The sequence below is a fragment of the Pempheris klunzingeri genome, chromosome 17, assembly GCF_042242105.1.
Source record: "Pempheris klunzingeri isolate RE-2024b chromosome 17, fPemKlu1.hap1, whole genome shotgun sequence".
Lineage (NCBI taxonomy): Eukaryota > Metazoa > Chordata > Actinopteri > Acropomatiformes > Pempheridae > Pempheris > Pempheris klunzingeri.
Genome location: NC_092028.1, coordinates 6373384 through 6393915, shown reverse-complemented (window position 1 = coordinate 6393915; position 20532 = coordinate 6373384). Strand labels below are relative to the sequence as shown.

The 20532-nt window shown below is 40.1% G+C and overlaps 1 protein-coding gene across 1 annotated transcript in view; it reads left to right on the top strand.

Moving 5' to 3' along the window:
* The window catches only part of LOC139216503 (syntaxin-binding protein 4), a 52113-nt gene that overhangs the window by 30634 nt on the left and 947 nt on the right, over nucleotides 1–20532 (top strand). The window contains exons 9-20 of the mRNA XM_070847641.1: nucleotides 2265–2371; nucleotides 2528–2669; nucleotides 3907–3979; nucleotides 9305–9393; nucleotides 12664–12760; nucleotides 13600–13727; nucleotides 13847–13939; nucleotides 15846–15899; nucleotides 16138–16335; nucleotides 17839–17955; nucleotides 18912–18961; nucleotides 19061–19191. Coding sequence (XP_070703742.1) covers nucleotides 2265–2371; nucleotides 2528–2669; nucleotides 3907–3979; nucleotides 9305–9393; nucleotides 12664–12760; nucleotides 13600–13727; nucleotides 13847–13939; nucleotides 15846–15899; nucleotides 16138–16335; nucleotides 17839–17955; nucleotides 18912–18961; nucleotides 19061–19191 — 1279 coding nt within the window. The remainder of the gene's footprint in view (nucleotides 1–2264; nucleotides 2372–2527; nucleotides 2670–3906; nucleotides 3980–9304; nucleotides 9394–12663; nucleotides 12761–13599; nucleotides 13728–13846; nucleotides 13940–15845; nucleotides 15900–16137; nucleotides 16336–17838; nucleotides 17956–18911; nucleotides 18962–19060; nucleotides 19192–20532) is intronic.

The following is a 20532-nucleotide window of genomic DNA, read 5'->3' as shown; positions in this document are numbered from 1 at the left end:
AGCCAGCCTCTCTACAGTAAGTAGCTAGTCAAGCTTGTTAGCCCTCAGCACATGACATCATAAGATAGTGTTGGCCTCCTCAGACTCCTCAGATCTCAGTCTGCAGACATTAAAGCTTCTGAGGCTGTGCAGGTTTTTGGTGCCTACCTAGTTGTATAACCATTTCTGCTTGACACCAACTATTTGATTTGGGGTTTGGTGTGACACATCTGCTTGAACAGACATAAGCAGCAGCATTTTGAAATACACCTGAACTAGAATTATGTCCAAATTTCAGGTGGAACGGTAAAAATGGCTACACTGGGTTCTGGTAACATCATCACCTTGGATGGCAGCCTAAAATAACAGCTCTTCAAAGACAACACCCAAATGTCACATCAAATGTAACATTTCTCAGGAATAATTGATGGGGAAAGAATGTGAAAAATGACTAGCAAAAGTGGAGGAGATACAGAAAGAGTGCAAAGAAACAAAACAAAGCAACATTATTAAAAAATAGCAGAGGGGGAGACACAACACAAGTGAAAGGGTGAAAGATGGCATACAGAGATCTAGACAACAGAATATAAGGATACATATAAAATGACTTGCCCTGACATTCCCCAGGGACCTGGGAGACAAGTTGCAATTAACAATAATGAGATTCCCCTGCTACAAAATGAAAGAAGAGCTTCTGTGCAAGGCCTGGGGAAAGAAACAGGTGTTTTTTAACAGGAGATTTATATACTTTGACCAAGAGGTAGTCTTGGTACCCCCTAGTAGTCCTGCAGAAGCAAAAATAATATTCTGTGGCAAGAGGGTGTTAAAGCAGATCAAGCTCCACGTCAGGACTCTGTTCCCACTAAGATACGAGTATTTTATGATGACGAGACGTTGCCTTAAGCCTGATTCATACTGCTTCCTCATTAATACTATGGCATACCCACGACGCAGATTCAACACAGTAGTATATTTCAATCTTGATTAAATGGTGGAGGAGGTAACAACTGGCATGAAGAATTGAGGGCCGTAAGAATTATCACACGGAAAGAGAGTCTGTCTGAGCAACTGTCCCGCTCTGCCTGGGAGATGGTGGGAGGATCTAGACTACAGGGGAAAGGCATCAGGGAGACGTTTTACATTTTTTACTGTTTCAATGATACACTCACAGTTAAATACAAATGCCTAGTGACAAAGTAAAATTCATCTCTTTTGATATGACTAGGCTATTGAACCCAATCAAACACAGCATAATTCTGACTGAAATGAAGAAAGAACAAATCCATGTAGTATTCTTAGAGGAAACCCATCTAAATGATATAGAGCAATGAAAACCTAAAAGAATGGGTTTTATTAATCACTTTTTCTCCTCATATATATTAGCATGCAGCAGAGGAACTGCTACTCACATCTTAAGCCAGCTAAATTTTGAAAAAGTATTTGAAATGGGAGATAAGGAGGGCACATTTATTCTTATAAGAGGGAATATAAATGCTAATCCAGTCACTTTGCTGTATGTACTGTGTATGCACACTCAGGAAGTGCTATAAGTTTCTTGCAGACAATTAATGTCATGATAATAAAATGAAGGGGACATTTAAATTTACATTTCCAATCTGATTGGAAGAGACTCATTTCCTGGAAAAACCCATGCTACAAAGTCTCAACGTAAGAAAGTTAAAGCTCTTTCTGAAGAGGTTGATCTAATTGATATAAGGAGAGATATTTTCCCTAAAAGAAGGGATTACACTCATTATTCTGCCTTCCACTCTTTATACACAAGAATAGACTATTTCATAACATTTGGGAGAGGTAAGATAAACACGTGGAATTGGAACAAATTAAAAAGGAGATCAGTCTTTAATTTGGAGCTCAGTGATGTGTGATTCATTTTTGCAAACTGGAAAATAAAAGATCATTCCCTAATTGTACATACAGTAGTTTTCTTTTTTTCTTTTTTTTTTCATCTTTCTCTTTGATTTTCACAAAAATCTCTTGAATGGGGCATTTCAGACAAGCATATGTTGATAATGTATGCATACAGTATTTTATGGAAATGTGTTTGATGCTGACTGTCTATAGAATATATATTCTAAAAAAGACAGAGAATGGCCACACATCAACACACATCCTTGGCCATACTCTCATACACACCCAGTCCAGTGGGCATAAATCATGAAGATGTAGAAATCCTGTTTAATAGAAGAAGCCATTAAAGGAAAATAGGGCTCCTGTGTGGCTCTTCAGCTGAACATGACTAAAGGCTCTGTCTCCTTGTTGTGCAGGATGGACGTCTGAGGCCTGGAGATCAGCTCATTGCCATTAATAAGGAGTCCTTGATAGGCGTGACCCACGAGGAGGCCAAAATCATTTTGAACAAAGTCAAAATGAGGTAGGTGGTGCAACTCAAACTGAGAAAAGTCTGGGAATCTCAGGGAAGTCTGCAATCACAGTGCTGATTTTTCAGCCATACACACTACCACAGTCTTTCCTCTGCTTATATGTATGTCTCTGTGTATGTCTTTGTATTTGTTCATATTGTCTCCAGCCAAGACAGTGCAGTGGAGATAGCCTTCATCCCAGGGAAAGGACTTTTTCCAAGCAGCACATCTCTCCACAATGGGGTCCAGCGAGCTGCAGGCAACAACTACAACTCGGGACGCTTAAAGGTCCACATCAGATCACCTGAGGTAACCTCAGCTTTGTTTCGGGGATTAAAAACACACCACAATAAGTCAAGGTTTTGGACATTGTCACAGTGGATTCCCAGATTTGATTACTTTAGCAATAGAAACAACAGGAGCAGTTTTTCACAGTGAACCAAAAATACTGTAGTTAGGCTTGGGTTTATACAACACATCTGAGGCTCAACACAGCTTACTAGCAGTAGGATGAAACACAATAAAGGTTGATGAGAGCTGAAAGTTTGGAGGTCTCTCTCTCAGCTAGTGTACTGAAGGCTGGACTTGAATTTGATCGTCTGTGTTCTTGTTATTTGTGGAACCTGGAGTGTGCAACTCCAATAATTGAAGACTTTTTAAGTTTAGGATGATCAATTCAATTGACTTAAAAATGATGATTACTGATTAATGCATTTTGCGTTTAAATTCAAGAATAAACTCCATGTGTGAAAAACATTAGTTTTCTTATATTGCTCTTTTTATTTAATGTCTTTGTATCATATTTGCTGAAACTGTCTCTTTATTTTGACAGTAGTGCATGAGACAGGTAATCTGTGAAAAAATCAGGTTCCTTTTGCTCCTTCTTGAGTCTCTAACACAGTATTAATCACATGCTGCAGAACCTCCCTACTCCATGCATGCTGTCACTCAGTCAAGCTAAATATTTTCACCGCATGGCTTCAGGAGGAGCTTTGCTGAGAAAAGAACCACCAGCAATGAAAACATGTTATTTCTAGCTATGTGGAGTATTCATGTTCATGTTTCGGTCTTACAGTAGTGCTACAAAGCGCTGTGATATGCCAATTCTCAGGCAAGCAGCAGCCAGGCCATTCACACCAAAGGTGCATTTCTCCATGCCAGCCAACATTCTGCTCCTCAGCTCTTTTCTAATCACACACATAGCTGATCTTAGTTTTTGTCAACCATACAATGGCTGTTTCTGGCTAAACAAAAATGATCTCTGTAGGGATTTTTTCTGTAATGTTGTATAAAATTATTCCAGAGGCACATTCCATCCTCCACAGTGGTCTCCATTCTGTAATGTGGACTAGTTAATGAATGACCTGTTAAGTTCCAGCAGTTCTCTGGGAAATCCTGCTAATCTGACTTGTGCTACCAAAACAGTTTCAACACCTTATCATTGGAAAACCTGGCTGTGAAAAATGACTGGGTTATGTTGATAGAATATGTGCGTCATCAATTTTGCATCCATTGTTTTTTTGTTTTGTTGTTTTTCTCTCAGCAGATTTGTACAGAGGAACCAGCCCCAGTGTCCTCCCCCTCTCCTGACATCTGCCCACCAGACATTCATATTTCAGGTACACCCCTCACTATACATGTTCTCCCTCTTCTCATGCATTTTGTCTTCTATATGATATATCTATATACTCTTTCAAAATTGTTTCCTCTGCCTCTGCTGCTGTGACCTGTTTAGGGATGCAGAGTGGGCTGTTGTAAGACAAGATAAGATAAGATAAACCTTTATTCATCCCACATTGGGGAAATTTGCAAATTTGCAGCAGCAAAGAACAAGAACAACACTGCAAAGATAAGTTAAACAACAGGTGCCTATAGAAGTAGAATATAATATAAATAGAATAAAAAAGCTATGCAGTATATACAAATATAACAAAGAGAGAATTATTGCACCAGTCAGAAAAAAAGTACTGCAAAGACTTGAATGAGGATAAGATATTGTACATGAGTCCAGTTGACTGTATCACAGTGGGATTGGTAGCACTATGTATCATTTGATTTATAGCAAACAATAGCTTAATGAAATTTTAAAGGATAAATCTGGCAATGTTTCCTAGTGGTCTTAGGTCTCGCAGTCCTAGTTCTCTTAGTGTCAGTGAATCCCGTTAGAAGACCAAAACCAGCAATGAGCTGATCCTCCTAAAAGTGTTGTGTGTGTATCCAACACCAGATACTCTTCTTTCCCTGTCCCACAGAGCTCCGTTGTGTGTCCAAAAACACACCAATGCACCACACTGTTGCACTGGTTGACATGTCCTTTTATTACCATGTACACACACTGTAGTTTATTTTTAACTCAATCTCACATACATCATCCTGCTGCTGAAAATACTCACTAGATCACCAAATGTTTTTAATCCAGTGCTGAAAATAGTCCCCAACAAATACACTATGTCCTCCTGTTTGAGCGACATTTGGTTAAAAACTGCAGAAATACAACACTCTTTAAGATCTTTTTTAGAATTGAAACTGTATTTTTGTGAGCTTTTTCTTTTAAAAAGTTTGAAGATTGATATATTCACTAGGAACCAGTGATCTTTTGTGGGATCTGTATGTTTCATTGATTTGTCGTTGCAGTTGGTTTGTCCTCTGATGATCACCTCTATTGGTTATAACCCTAACACTCGTCTCATTCCCTCAGCTATTATTGTCCATCCTTCTTTCTATTGCCCCGTTTACTTGCATAAAATAATTAAACAAATGAGCTAATAACTTTTAAAGGGTTATTAAACACCTCCCAAATCAAGCGTAGAGATTTTCTGTGATTTGTCATAGAAGTCCCTGAAATCAGACACATGTTAGATAAACCCAGCTGAGCCCACAATGAAAAACGAGAACATGTGCTCCTTTACAGAGATTGGGGATTAGACGGAGAGGAGAGGATGGGATTTAATTGAAACCACAGCACGGTAGGGACCTCGGAGTTCACAGGAATGTCAGGGATCGTGAAAAAAAAGAGATCCAATTTTAATAACAGTTGGTGTAATTCATTATTTTTCTTTAGTATTAGGCACTAGCTTCTCTGTTTTGGAGAGGAAATGAATAAGCAATGTGTGGATCAGATGATTTAATCCTTCATGTCATCCTTAGTGTAGCTGCAAAGCGGCTGCTGTTTCAAACACAAATGAAACTCTCTCTGCCTCCAGTCAACACAGCTCATGGATGATGATTCATTACAGTAATTAACCCTGATTTAGTGTTATAAAAGTGTTGTGTAGTTACTGAGATCATTGATCCTTTAAAACTTCTAAGGAGGTTTATGGAGCTTATCTAGTGATCTTATATCTACATGTCTGTGTAACAGGTTGTTTATATGTTAAGCATAAAAGCACGAGCCCATGATACAGTAACAGCATGACTGAAAATGACTGACAGGTGATAAGAGACATACATTTCTTCTCACTTTTGCCTGTGTCCAAAGCTTTTCCTGTCCCATCCTAATTTGACAATAATAAGTGGAAGGCGGTCGATGCTGCTTGAATGAAACCAGAGATAATAATTACAGCGGTTAAAAATGGGCTGGTGTTAACATGGGTTATTTCAAGCAGAAATGTGAAATCCTGAAGATATGAAAATGTATTGTCCAAATGAGAAAAGGCTGACCAAAAAAATCTTTATCTGGGAAATAGTCTTATTCCTAGTCTTATGGGGATTTTGCTACAACTTTTTTTTCTTTCTGGCTTGAATTTTATTTTCAGAGCACAAAGCAATATAAACAGTCAAATATCTGCAATAAACGATCATCAAATTCATATTAAAGCCCCAAAGTTAATTGCAATTATGAGGATTCTACATTATCAAAGAAATCAGAGTCCTGATTTGTTTTGGCTGTCTCAAGGTTACATGTTGAGTAAATGAGAAAATTATTGGTTTGCAAAGATAGAAAACGCATAAGACAGAGTATTCTGTCTCCTGTATCACAGGACATTTCAGTTATGACAATTGCTGTCTTTGAATCTGATTTGCTCTGTAATCATCTTGTGTCTGGTGTTTTGTAGGCTTTGGCTAGGCTGGGAACCTTGTGGTGTAAGATGCTTACAGTCAATCAATCAACATAACAAAAGGTCTCTGATTAAAGTGGTGTGGTAGAGTCAGTTCAGGGATTTCCAGTGGACAACCACGTTTGTATTATTAGATTTAATAACATGAATTTTAACAGGTAAAACAAGTGTTACAACCAGCACACTTGAAAACAACATATTTCTGCTGACGATCCTAACAACTAAAAACAGTATAAGAAACATCAGTTGTTTTAGTAAAAGAAAAGGTACAGGAAGATTAAAAAGAAAAAAAAAAGATTTTTAACAGCCCAGCAGCTCTGATGTTAAGGGTTGGTCACAGGTCCCAGCTCAGAGCCACCCAACAGCCTGTCCCAATCCTATTGGCCTGGATTGGATTACCCCAGTCAAGGTTTCAAGGTTATTTCCTAGGTGCTATGACCACTTAACTCCCCTCCAGGCTCTTATTGGTTAAGCCAGTTGCTAGCCATGACAGATGTCAGCAGTTTTAGTGAGGTGAGCAGATACAGATACTGGCTTTGTATCTTTGTTTTTGTCTGTCTTTTTTTTTTTTTTTCAAAAGAGTGATATTGATTCATGACAATCAATACTTTCTGTATGATTTCAGGATTATGGAAAGCAAGGATTAAGGGTTGCTAATTTAATCTCAGTTTAAGAAAATTAAGTAAAGTTGCATTAAATTTCCTTTCCCAGCGCTGGGTGGCACCTGTGCTTCAGCTTAAGCCTCCTCACTTCACTGATGACACTGGGTCATACACACATACGCACACTTGTCTCAGGCTAACTCAGCAACAGGAAATCAGAGACTGTTGTGCTGACATCTTTACAAGCAAGCTGTATACAATTCCCCTGATAAAAATTGCAAAAATGCACAACAGGAACTATATGAGGTCATCAGTAGTCATATGACAAAACAACCAGGCGGGTCTTTTTTTTTGCTAGTGATCACTCAGACCTCAGAACTGTTTTACCTTATTTCATCAGCATGTTCACTCCCCCACCAGGAAGAACAATACCCTGGACCATGTTTACAGGTATATTCCTTGTAGCTACAAAGCCTGCCCATATTTTGGTCAGTCAGACCACATTTCCCTTCTTCTATTGCCTGCTTTCTCCCAGCTGAGGGGTCAAAACAAAAATACCAGTTAAAGTGGGGACAGATAAAATTACAGATGCTCTACAAGAGCAGAGATGTTGCCACTATATATAATCTTTATTCTTACTCAACAACATAAACAAAGAACCAACCAGAAAACGTGGATAAATCAAGAGGTGAGGTCAGTGTGAGAAAAACCCTTATGTGAGGGACTGTGTACTAAGAACATAGACTTAATACATGGTGACTTCAGCGGTCACAACTCATTCACTCTAGTGTTGAACACTTGGAACCCCATAGCCCCCTCCTGTCCCTGCTTCACACCCATGATTGCAATGCCCAACATGGAGAGAACTCTGTTGTGGCGTTTATGGACGACACTGCCATCATCAGCCGAACTACAAACAATGAGGAAAATTCATTACAAAAGGAAATCAACAATCTTGCAGCATGGTGCCAAGAGAACAACCTCGTGCTCATCGCCAGCAAAATCAAGGAGTTGATCATGATGATTCATTTTAGAAAAAAACGAGATAAAGACACACACCTTTGTCAGCATAAATAAATAAATCTTCAAATGTTATCTGAAGACACTTTCCATAAAAGCACAGTTCTAGACCAAACTCAGTCAGTTATGGACAAAACAGTCTCACCTCAGATGAGTTTTAAAGTTCATTCTTGACCTTTGAAACAGCAGTTGACAAAACAATCTCATGTGTGCTGTTTTGGAGCTGTTCAAGTATATGATATCATCCATGTTTCATCCGTATTTAAGCCAACATTTATGAGAGTCCTTCAAATGCTCAGAATCTGAAGAAAATCTGGAAATTACAATTACAAAGGCTGTTATACAATCAAAGGCTTTGATACATAATTTACACTAAATAACATCACAGTGATGGGTAAAACCTGAAGAAATACTGTGCTTTTAAGGTGATGGATTTGACACTTCTTATTTTGTCCTCTTGCCTCAAGTGAAAAAATGGAAATATGCCATAGTGATGTATTCATATGTACAGTATGTATGGTGGAGTGGTATCTGGGTGTAACTAGGATTTAAAGCATGGTTGTTGTCACAGCTGCCGGTCATCCCCACCAGTTGGGGTGGGGGTGGGGGTGGGGGTTGCTACTCCATTGGATTGCATGAGGAGGAGGTAGAGGGTAGTGCGTGAAATCAGTGCATCCCCCTAGTAACAGGGAGAGTGCAGGCACACAACACACATTCAGTGGAAAGTTTCCCATTGCTATAGCAAGCAGAAACACAAATCTGGGACAGACAACCTCATCAAATTAATATTAGGCATTGGCTGTCTGCCCTCCCCTCTCTCCCTCACTCTCATCTATATAATCATCCACCTTTCCTCCACTTGTCTCTTTTTAATCATCTGCTTTTCATCCTCCCACTAAAACAGTCACACACATACACACACATGCACATGCACACGCACACACTTCCCTTATCACCACAACCACCCTCCTCCACCAAATCCACAGAGAATATCTGTCCATCCATTCTAATATTACAGCTTATGCAATATTTCTCCCCTTGTGTTTACTAGTGTAGTTTTGCTTCACATACTCTACTCACTCACTGTTTAAAGGCCAGTAGTTTCTGCTTCAGTATCACATACACTATATACAAATACTGTATTTTCTATGTATATCTTTTGTACCTGAGAATGTTTTATTCACACACACCTTAACCGTATTATTCGGCTTTCTTCCTCTTCTTAATTTTTTCTCCACCCTCCTCCTTCCTTTTCTTTTTGTAGGTTCAACCAGCCAGAGGTCTCCAACAGGGGCAAAGCCAAAGATAACACTGGACCCCTACATACGCCTCAAATCAGACAAGTTAGACTTGGTGAGTCCGGTCTGCCGATAAGAAAAGCCATGCTGCTAAATGTAATAATGCATTCACTATGTTTCTGCAGGGAGAGATCCCTGTTATGTGTTGTTAACGGTTTTCAACCCTAAGCTCGTTAAGAGTCCCGTGGGCCGGTGGTTCTCCCACGCCTATGCAAACAGGGTTAAACAATGCACACTTGTGATAGGGGACTCCATAATGTGTGATAGTTTTAGCCGCAGGTTTGTTAGCATCACCTGCTACCACCAGCGCAATTGTAGAGTCATTGGCAGCTGCAGCAAGTTTTTCTCTGTCAGAGAACAGGCCCAGCAGGCCTGGGCAGTGCAAAGCTATCTGTAGAGTCCATGATATCTGTTACAGTGCTAACACAGAAGAGAGAAGCTGCTTTAACTCCACATGGTTCTCCAAGAGAGACCTATCTACAACAACAGGGCATTCAACACAAGCCTTGGTAACACTGGTTATCGAGGTTGGGTTGACTGTAGTCAATCAATCAATCAATTAATCAATCAATCAACCAATCAATATTTTTATAACACCAATTCTTAAACATTATCTCAGCACACATTTTGTAAAAGAGCATGTCTAGACCGAACTCTTTACTTAAGAGAGACCCAACGATTGAATAATTCAATTAAGGATTAAAGAATTCCCACATGAGCAAGCAACAAGGAAACCCCCCCTTTAACAGGAAGAAACCTCAGACAGAACACGTGTCAGAGGTGGGCGGTTTTCTGTCGGGGAAAATGAGAAAGAAAGAAAAGCGGGGGAAATGCACAGCAAGCAATATCCATAATAATAATAATAATAACTATATTAATTATAATAAAACTCAGAGTTCAGGGTTCAGAGTTTGTTAAACTGCTTTCAGGCCCTAGAATAACTTCAATGTATCAGATTGTCCAAGTGTGTAGAGCTGTACTGGAGGGATAAAGAGCACTTTCCAAAAGATATTCCCATTGGTGTTATCATGTTGATGGTGGCGAGGAGAGCTGTCTAACAAAGGTGTTCAGTTGGGGTGAGATCTGGTGACTGCACAGGCCACACATCATTCTGCATTCACTAATTCACCATGTTTCTACACTCGTTTATTGATTTTTAAAGAAACTCCATGAAGCAATTTTATACGAGGATTTTTCTCATTCTGATGAACTCACTTTGCACTTTTTCACCCTCTGGTTCTCTTTTCATCTAATTATTGATCTCTCTCTGCTTTCTCTATCAGTATTGCGCACTTCATTTGTACATTATTTTTACCCTTTCAGCACATCCTCTTCCTGTTCCCCTATCATGCCCTCCAGCTTCACATCTCTCTGTTGATGTTCTCTATTTTCCTCTGCCTTGTTCTTTGGCTTTATCTCTCTGCCCACTGTACAGTTTTGTTAATGTCATTCAGTTTTGATTTTACATTTGTCCGTATCCCATTCAGCCATAGGTTGACCTTAATCTACCAATTCATTAATAGGATTAGAGAGGCAGAGAGAGTTTAAATGTTGAATACATGCTCAATTCTCTCTTGATCTCTTGGCTCCTTAGTAAATGAGACAGGGTGAGATAGATTATGTATATTTTTACCCTTGAGAGCTACTGTAATAGGTGAGGAAATGTAACAAAGGACAAAAAGCCAAAGAAAGAAGAGACTGTAGAGTATAATACTTCCTCATCAAATTACAGGATTGTTGTAGTTTGTGAGTATTCTGTATACAGTATATAATTTGTTTAATGTTTAAGTATTTAGTTTGATGTCATCATTGGGCTTGGTTGTGGTTCGTCAGCTGCATAGTGTTCCCTATTTATATTTAGCATTTTTGAGGTGCTGGGGGTGGTTAAAAGCTCACAAAACTTTGCACATGCATCAGAGGTGGCGAAATGTAATTTCTGAACGGGTCTTAGTTTTGAGTGTGGTAATTTAGCTCGAGGGCGGCCCTAAAAAACATAACAATGACTGGCTCCACCTCTAAATTTAGCATCGATGTATTAAAACTGATGGGGATTTGCTTCTATATAAGATCGCATGAGATCACGCACAAGAGATGGTCCATCGCTCCCTACAGCGCGATCTTAATAATATCTTGTCGTTTTTTTGTTTTGTTTTGTTCATCGTATCTTTTGACATCTCGCCAGAAACTGCTGGGCCAATCATCCCAAAAGTCAGGATCATCCACAGATTGCACTGATCTTACTTAAGTTAGATCTTTCATTTATAAAAGGCAAACAGTTTTTATTAATATAATCACAAATGTAGTCATGTGAAACAGTATTCACTGACGGTCGTAAGCTACATCACAAGATTCAGAAAGTAGATTTTCATACCTCAACAGAACATCAGCATATAGTGATGAACATACTGCATTATTTGAAAGAAAATCAAGACTTTTCCTTGTTGACAATTAAATAAGGAACAAGCATCCAAGTATTCGCAAGCTGCGTGGACACTGGGATCGTTGCAGCTTGCAGCCATATTGTACATTTGAAATGGTTTTGGTGCTAAAAGAAGCATAATTAAATGATTAAAACTTCAATTTTGTTGATGTTCCTTCAGTGTTGCATGACAAAGGAGAACACTTGGAGCTATTTTTTCCTCAAATACCCTTCCATTTTTAATTTGTGTTCCAATCCATAAAAACACAATCACCGGCAATCATTACTGAAGCACATAGGTACAGCTGGCCGCTAAATATTTTGGGAACATGGTTTTTGTTGCAGCCTACTCAGTGGTTAGATTAAATAGGTTTAAACTGGGATTTGTCAGCCAACATGTTAGTTGATTCCAGCTTGTTACACATTATTGTAAAACCTCTTCCTATTTTCATTGACACATATTTTGATGTCAAGCTTTTCATTTCTTTGACTAATGGTTTCTTATTTTCCTACTTAACTGTTGCACAGAGGTCTATGCCTCTTTCTACCTATTCAGTAATCATTGTACAGTTTTTGTTGTACAATAATTACTTTTTTTTGCAAAGCCTTCATACCAAATAACATCTATTTGTAAAGAGGACTTTCTACTGCACAAAAGCATGAAATACCATACAAAAATATACCGTAGTCCACTGTGGCAAGCAGTACCAAACTTTTGATTGATAATGTATATCAACATATCCTAACTTTAAATGTGTAAATACTATAATGTGAAACACCTTGTGAAGATTCATTTGATGACAGTACAGAGTTGTTCTTGAGTGAAGTAGCAATGGCACCATGCTGAAAATATTTCCATGGGTCATTTTGTCTGTCCCTGTTTATCACTCTGTTTCCATCTCCCAGGCTTTATCTTTTCTTGGGTTGGATGTCACGGAAGAGAAGAGGAAGAAGTTGAGACAGAGTCTGACCACAGACCCACAAGGCACTGTGGCCTATGGAGGTGAAGCACACAGAGAAACACACGCAAACATACACACACTGCCAGTTGTGTCAACAGCAAGGTGATGTTGAAATCCTGTTAAATCACACTCTGTGACGGCTGCATGTCAGTTACTGGTTGTGTCACTTGTGTATGGTGTCACATTGCATAACCATGAAACAGCTCTCTGTCTGCAGCCAGAAAGACAGTCAGTGCAGCATTTCTATGACTCTGTATTCAGTGTCACATACCTGTAACTCTACCTAGTTAATAAATGTTATATTAATAATGATATTTTTTAATTACTTTTACCAAATTCTATACTATTCTATTATCTATTTACTAATTAAGTGGTCATAAAATTAAAATACAAATGAATAGAATATTAACCATTATCATAAACAGCCACTCAGGTACCAGAAATACGATTTATAGGTCCCATATTCTGCGGATATTATATTCAAGCGAATTCAGGAGGTTTTCAGTGGAGACAGTCTGCCTGATGCAGGGCTGTAAGCACCCCTAGAAGAGAACAAACGTTTCCAGCTCCAATTCATTCCATACCTAGTGTGCTATAAATATACACGTCATTTATACAGTGACTCTGACAGCTCATAAGGAAACACATGCAGAGGATACTGCTGCTGAACGTACGGTTTGTCAAATTAAGTTATTGAAGTTAGGTCTGTGTATCATCCATTACATTTCTGTTGTGGATTCCTGACTTCTGCCACTTGCTCTACTCTGAAAGTGACATCAATTGATAACAGCATAAATGAACATTTATACCATTGTGTGGAATAGTTACCCATTCCTCTAGATGTATCATTTTCTATCTGTGCTTGTTTGTCAAATCTCAGACTTTGTGGAAGCAACACGGAACACATTCCAGGAGAACCTGGAGGAGCTGGGATTAGGAACGGGTCCCTTCATGTTTTCCTATCATGAAGCTGCCAGTTTGATGGACACGTCGGCGTTCCACTCCCCTGTAAGCAGTTCTCTCGTGTAGCACTCTCACACAGAATGAATAGAGGAGATGATGTAGCTTCATATGTTATCATAAAGGTTACTTGTAAAACATTTGAAGATGTGTGTGTGTGTGTGCAGACATATGAATCAGAGTGCAGCTACAGCAGTGAGGAGATGGAGCAGTTTCAGACGGAGGTGAAGCAGCTGCAAACCCAGATGAAGCAACTCAAGGTGAACATGCACACTCACACAGAGTTGATGGATAAAGCTTATTTGATCTGCAAACAGCCACACATCTTGACAACTGACACTTACTTAGTTGTCGTTTTTATCGAAAGTGACGAAATAATAAGTGCATTCAACCACGTGAAAACAACCTGACCATTGCAAGAAGCATGCAAGCAGCTCAACTACATCAAGCTGAACTGCTTCAAGTTCTGCAAGAGATAGAGAATGTCTTTATTTGTTAGTTTGTTTTACTTCATGGGACAGGGTGCAGTCTGAACGATGAGTTTTCAGGCTGCAGCAGGAGATATGTAGAGTTTATGCCGTCTGATATCAGTGGGGAGCTTGTTCCACCATTGTGGAGCCAGAAGAGCAAACAGTCGTGGTTTTGTGAGTGGTTGCTGGGCTCTCCTCATAGTGAGGGAGTATCAAACCGTTTGGCAGTAGCTTAGCATAGTGGATGGGCTGGGATGTATGGTTTGACCAAGTCCTGGATGTAGGATGAGCCTGAGCCATTCGTAGCACAGTTGGCAAATACCAGTGACTTGGATGTGGAGCAGCTACTTTTGCAGGTTGGGGAGGAGTGGAGTAATGTGGAAGAACGGCAACTGAGAGAGCGCACATGAAAGTACTCAGTAGTATTAAATCTCGCAGAGTACAGCAGTGATTGTACCTGCTCATCTGACTTCACTTTAATGAAATGAGTCCCATCAGCAATCCTGGTTCACAGCAAGCTCCCACGCTTAATGGGAAAGCTACTCCAGGATCTCTCTGTCAGTAATATAGGTCACCAGAATGAGGAAGGATACCACCGACTCGTTACTCAGTTCTCTGGCATAAACTCGTCTCTTATTACTTTTGAACCCATGAATAGAAATTTAGTACATTTGCATTGCTGTACGCTTGATTTGTTTTCAAAATAGAGAAGGATTACCAATATACCTATTTGCATTTCTACACCTCTTTGTATGGGGACCCTACTTAACCTGCAGTTTAATACATTTACATTTAGTGCATCTTTGTAGGCTATATTTTTTGTTCTTTAAAAAGAATGGCTTGTGGTTTTCTACAGCCTCATGTAACCTGACACATAATACCAACAACAGCAACAATAATAATAATAACAACAACCATCATCATCATTAAGAAAAAAGAAGAATAACTGAAAAGAAGTGGATTGGTGTATCTCTAGTAAGGACTTGGAGAGAAGAATGTTGTCAGAGTGACGTCTTGTGTCCAACCAGCCATGAGCTATATGGTTAAACATTTCCATTGTTATTCTTCAGATTTCAGTCCTAGTTAATTTGATTGCTCACTGCAAAATTCAAAAAATCTTTCACTGAAAACGTCATGGACCAATTTGTCAGTGAACGCAGTCATCACCATTCTCAGTGAGAAATACTTAGCATTTCCTGTGGCTAGAAGTCAACCCCGTGGTTCAGCAGGTCAGCAGTGCTTTACATTGCAAATACAGCTCTGACACAGCTGGAGGGGACCGATCAATGAAGAGCATCCATCAAATAGGTCACACCAGAAACAATAACACTTCAGTATATATTTTCCTTGTATATGGATACATCTGAATCCCAAGTAGCAAAGCTTCCCAAGTAGAAAACTACTAGTGAAGTAATTACAAAATGCAAATACAATGTTGGCCACGGATAGTATCAAAGCTGGAGTTTTATAAAATGAAAATATAAAGCATTAAACTGTTCGTCAGATTCTAAGAAGCCACTGAGAAAAGCATAAAGTGGCTCTAAGTCAACAGCCAAAGCTCAATTTGAAAGCATGTGACAAAATGAATGAGAGCAGAGGGAAGGGTTTTCTGTTATGTAGTCACTGACCTGATGATTACAGCTGTGAAAACCTCCTGGGCTTCATCTGCTGCCTCTCTTGGCAGGTGATGTTGAAGGACATGGAGCACAGCAAGAAAACCCTGGAGGAGGAGCTGCAGAAGACCTCAGAGGTGAGAGATGAGCCAAGACATTGTGTGGAGACATACAGCATGCACAGAGTGTACAAAATAGCACACAGAGTAGGCTGTGGTATTTTACAATTATATCAGTTTAGTTGTTAAAACTATTTAAATGCCAGCTAGATTAATTTGCAAATGTAAAATTAAAGAGTTAGCTATGAGTGTCTGAATGCGTCCAACACGTAGCATGGGATATATTTACCATGGAACATTCTGTCGTCGTTCCCAGAAAGCATGTTTGACTGTGGAGGAGAACACCCGTCTGAAGAGTCGTCTGCAGGCAGCAGAGGCCGAAGCAGGGAACCGGCAAGCCAGCAGTGCAGAGCAGGACTATGAGGAGGTCATCCAACTGCTGGAGGCTGAGATCAGAGACCTGAAGAACCAGCTGGCCAGCAAGAGACAAGGACGAGGAGTGGATGCCACCAAGGTTAGTCTCAAGCAGGTATTTAAGTATTTTCTATTTTATGTTTTTTCTACTTCATTTCAGAGGGAAACACCTCCACAACATTTATTTGAGTTACTAGTTACATCATAGATTTGGATTTCACAGACAAAAATCCATCCATTGTTTATATCGCTTATCCTGAAGGGTTGGGGGGCTGGAGCCACTCCCGGCCGACTTTGGGCAAGAAGTGGGGTGGCCAGCGGTTTGGAACCCTTCTTGCTGGGAGGCAAAGGTGCTAACCCACCACCATGCTGCCCCCACATACAAAAATGTTAAACAAATAAAGTATATACTCATTAATATATAAAGCAGTTTAAAAAAGTTTTGCATTGCCCAGCTGTACCTTTCAAAAATACTGATTACATGTAACTGCGTCAATAAATATAATCCAATAACGATGTATATAATTACAGCCTGGTTCTGTTCGAGCTCTCTTTTATCAGCGTTTGAAACATGCAAGAGAAAATACAAGCTGACCAATCACTGTCCTTGCTGTCCCTGTGTGGTATCACTGTAACCACCTTAGCAGCGTGCATGTGCATTTACACATTGTGAAACGCTACAGCAGCTATTTGTGTCGCCTCCGAGTCATAACCTCTTACATATGACTATTAATCCCCCTTTACCTCCTATGTCACTGCATAATTCATAACACAGACTTGTTAAAAATCTGTCAGAGGCTTGTCTTAGTCTTGGATGGCATTACTGTAAGTGCCTGTATCATCTGCAGACAAGATGTCTGCAAAAGTAGCTGTGTATAAGAACAATCTCTCTCTGGCTAAGTCCTGAGCTCACAACTGACCTTGCACATAATATCATGTTGAGTTTAAAAAACATTGAGCCAAGCTGTCTCTTTCCTCTGTCTTCCCTCCATCCTCGATCAACGAGCTGGAGGCCCTGCAGCACTATCAGTGTGCCACCTGCTTTGTAGCCACGTGTGTGTGTGTGTGTGTGTGTGTGTGTGTGAAACACATCAAGCTCTTTTTCAACAGCTGCTATAACTGAGCCACAGAACTCTGCCTCTGTTTTCACCAGCAGCCTGCTTTGATGAAAGAAGGCTTTATATTTATTTCCTCTGGCTTTTAGGCTTGCTACCTCACTACCTGTGGCTTTTCATCTCAGATGGTAAATCCTGTGGCCGTACACAAGCACAGTTATCAGCCGTGAAACAAGGCAATATCCAGTGACAGAGTTGATGAGTGAACAAAGAAAGAAACAGAAAATGAGGACAGCAAGTGTTTGAAAGCTTTTTAACTATTTTCCTCTGAGGGCCAAAAAAAAGTGACAGCTGCTGAGTACATGGTCACAGGGTTAGATGATTTTAAATACATGGTCTGAAACAGAATGTCTTCCTTTGTGGGCTGCGGATATTCTTCTTCTTTAAAATCCAGTTAATACATGAGATAATGCACAGTTGCACAAGTTTGGTGTAGACCATAATAAGACTATTACAGTGCTGTGATGTGTGTGATGTGTGTTTGTCAGGAGGAGGTGCAGGAGCTTAACAGGAAGCTGACAACTGTTGACTGCCAGCTGAGGAAGTCAGAACTGAGCAGAAAACACCTGGAGATCTCCAACAAGAAACTGCTGGGATTTGCACAGGTACAACTTTATCAGGACACATTAACAAAAAAAAAAAAAAAATGTTCTGCCTTTTCTTTTCTGATATGTATCCATATTCTGCACCACAGAGCTCCATTGTTGTACAAAAACTACTAAAAACACATCAATGAGCTGCACTGCTGCACTGGGTGGCATATTAATCCCATATTTACCGTTCTGCTACACCAAAAGCTTACCAGAGAACCAAATTTAAATGAATTCACTGTGGTTCCTAGTGGTTGCCTGCACAGTTTGATGAAAGTAATGAATTATTTAATAGGCCTGTAAGATTGCCAATACATGGGAAGTGACTCCAAAACAAACAGCACGTGATGTAACATCTTAAAGTCCAGACTGGGACACTACATGCATTCTTATACACTGGATTCCACAGACAGCAAATTAAAAATACTATGACAGCTACAAACCCCTTATGTGCTACCAGTGCTCTTCACTGTTATGGAGCCAGTCTGCCCTCCACTGTAGCTGCACTGCACTGCAACTCGCTGCAATATTTGATAAACCAGCCACATATCTGGACCTGTCTTTTCCTCCCTGACCCTGTCTCTGAAAATCTTTTGAAGAAGGATTTCATGTCCTGATTGGTCCATGTGTATATTGGTACATATGGATAGTTTTACCTTCTCTTGCTTCTGAAAGGTTAACGTTCAATACAGATACTATGACTCTACAGGCAATCAGGCTTTTGTGTGACATCAGTAATGTGAGATTGTACATGAACCAGAAAGACCACTGATGACCTGGTCAATTGGTATTCACAAAGGATCTTATCTTTCCACTTGGAGGCATCCTAGAGTTCATAACTAAGAGTTTCCTCTTAAGAGTGTTTAAAAAAAAAACTGTTATTAACCTGACTCCTGTCCTGGTTCAGTGTTGTTTAGAAACCAATATTGTCACAGAACCTCACAGAACCTTTACATTGTATCTGTCCTTAGAACGTCCACAAAGTACTGACATCACCCAGCCTATTTGGAGGGGACGACGGGTAAGAGACTCTGAACATCTACTGCTTTACATAAAATGATTAGTTACCCACAGCCCTGCATTAACGACTCTTCCTGTGTGTATTTGTTCGGTATATCAGGAGCAACAGGTCGTCACCAGCCACCGACAGCCCCGACACCCCGTCACCACTTCCTAATCCGGCCTTCCAACTGGCTGTGGAGGCCAAAGAGCTGGTGGCAGGAGTCAGCACCCTCGCTGCCGATGAAAAAGGTACAAAGTACAGACTGGAGCACACTAGAGCAGGGTGTAAAAGACTAGGCTAGGATCATGTAGAACACACCATACTTCAGTTGAAACAACTAGTTGTTTCCAAAACTGTTTTTAGGGATCCACTTTTAAAAATGGAAAACTACAATACAATAAGCCTTAACTATAAATCATTAGAAAAGCTGTTGTTCATATTTATTTGTAAATCTTTACTGCCATTTCTAAATCACCTTATTAATAGGTAGGCGAGTTAGGCAATTACATTGTCAGTCCATCATCAGTATAATAGTACACATTTTAAAGACTATAAATGAGTCAAAGTAGGTGCATTTAGGCACAGTTAACAGTAAGGTGGTTTCACTCTGATCAGTAACGGTATGCACATTTTAGATATTTTATAAATTAGACAAAATAAATACTCTTAGGCACAGTTAACAGGCACGCATTTGCAGAAATCATGAAGTGGGGCTGTTGCACTAACCTCAATATTGCCCTATGCTATTGAGAAGCTCACAGCAGGTGATTCACAGCATTCCTCGTGGGCATTAGCCTCCAGCTCTCTTGGCTTTGTGTGCTGCAACTGCCCTCTTCAAATCCCACCAGAGATTTTCTATGGGATTCAAGTCAGGTGACTGTGACGGCCGCTCTAGTATCTTCAAAGACTTTTTTTCTGAGGCCGAGCCTTGGTGGACTTTGAGGTGTGCTTGATATCACTGTCCTGTTGGAAGATCCAATGAAGCCCAAGCTCCAGCATTATGTTTTCTCCCAGGATTTCATGATACTTGATTGAATCCATCTTGCTCTCCAAAAGCTGCAGGTTTCCAGTGCCAGAAGGACCAAAGAGCATCACAGAGCCACCGCCATGCTTCACTGTAGGCAGGGTGTTCTTTTCAGCGTCTGCCTTATTCTTCCTCCTCCAGACATACTGCTGATCCATTGACCAAAACTTCTGTGGCTTATATATATGGTGCTGATATTGGAGCCGACTTGTCTTGTGCTTTTGGGTCAGTGGTCATGTACGTCTTGGAGTTTCGTCACTGAGGCCTTCAGTGTTTAGTATGATCCTCACTGTAGAAACTGAAACCTCAGTGCCTGCTGCCAACAAGTCTTGCTGCAGCTCTTTTGCAGTAACTTGAAGGTTTTTGGTCACCTGCCTCCTCAGAAATCTGGTAGCAGCCGTTGATAGCTTCCTCTTTCTGCCACGTCCAGGTAGTGTAGCCAGTGTTCCTTTAGCTTAGAACTTGTGAACTATGCTTTCAGAAGTATCTCTGGGAACATTCAGGGCCTTCACTGTGAACAACCCCCCCCCCCCAGCCAGTCTGGGTATTTGATGTGTTCTATCTC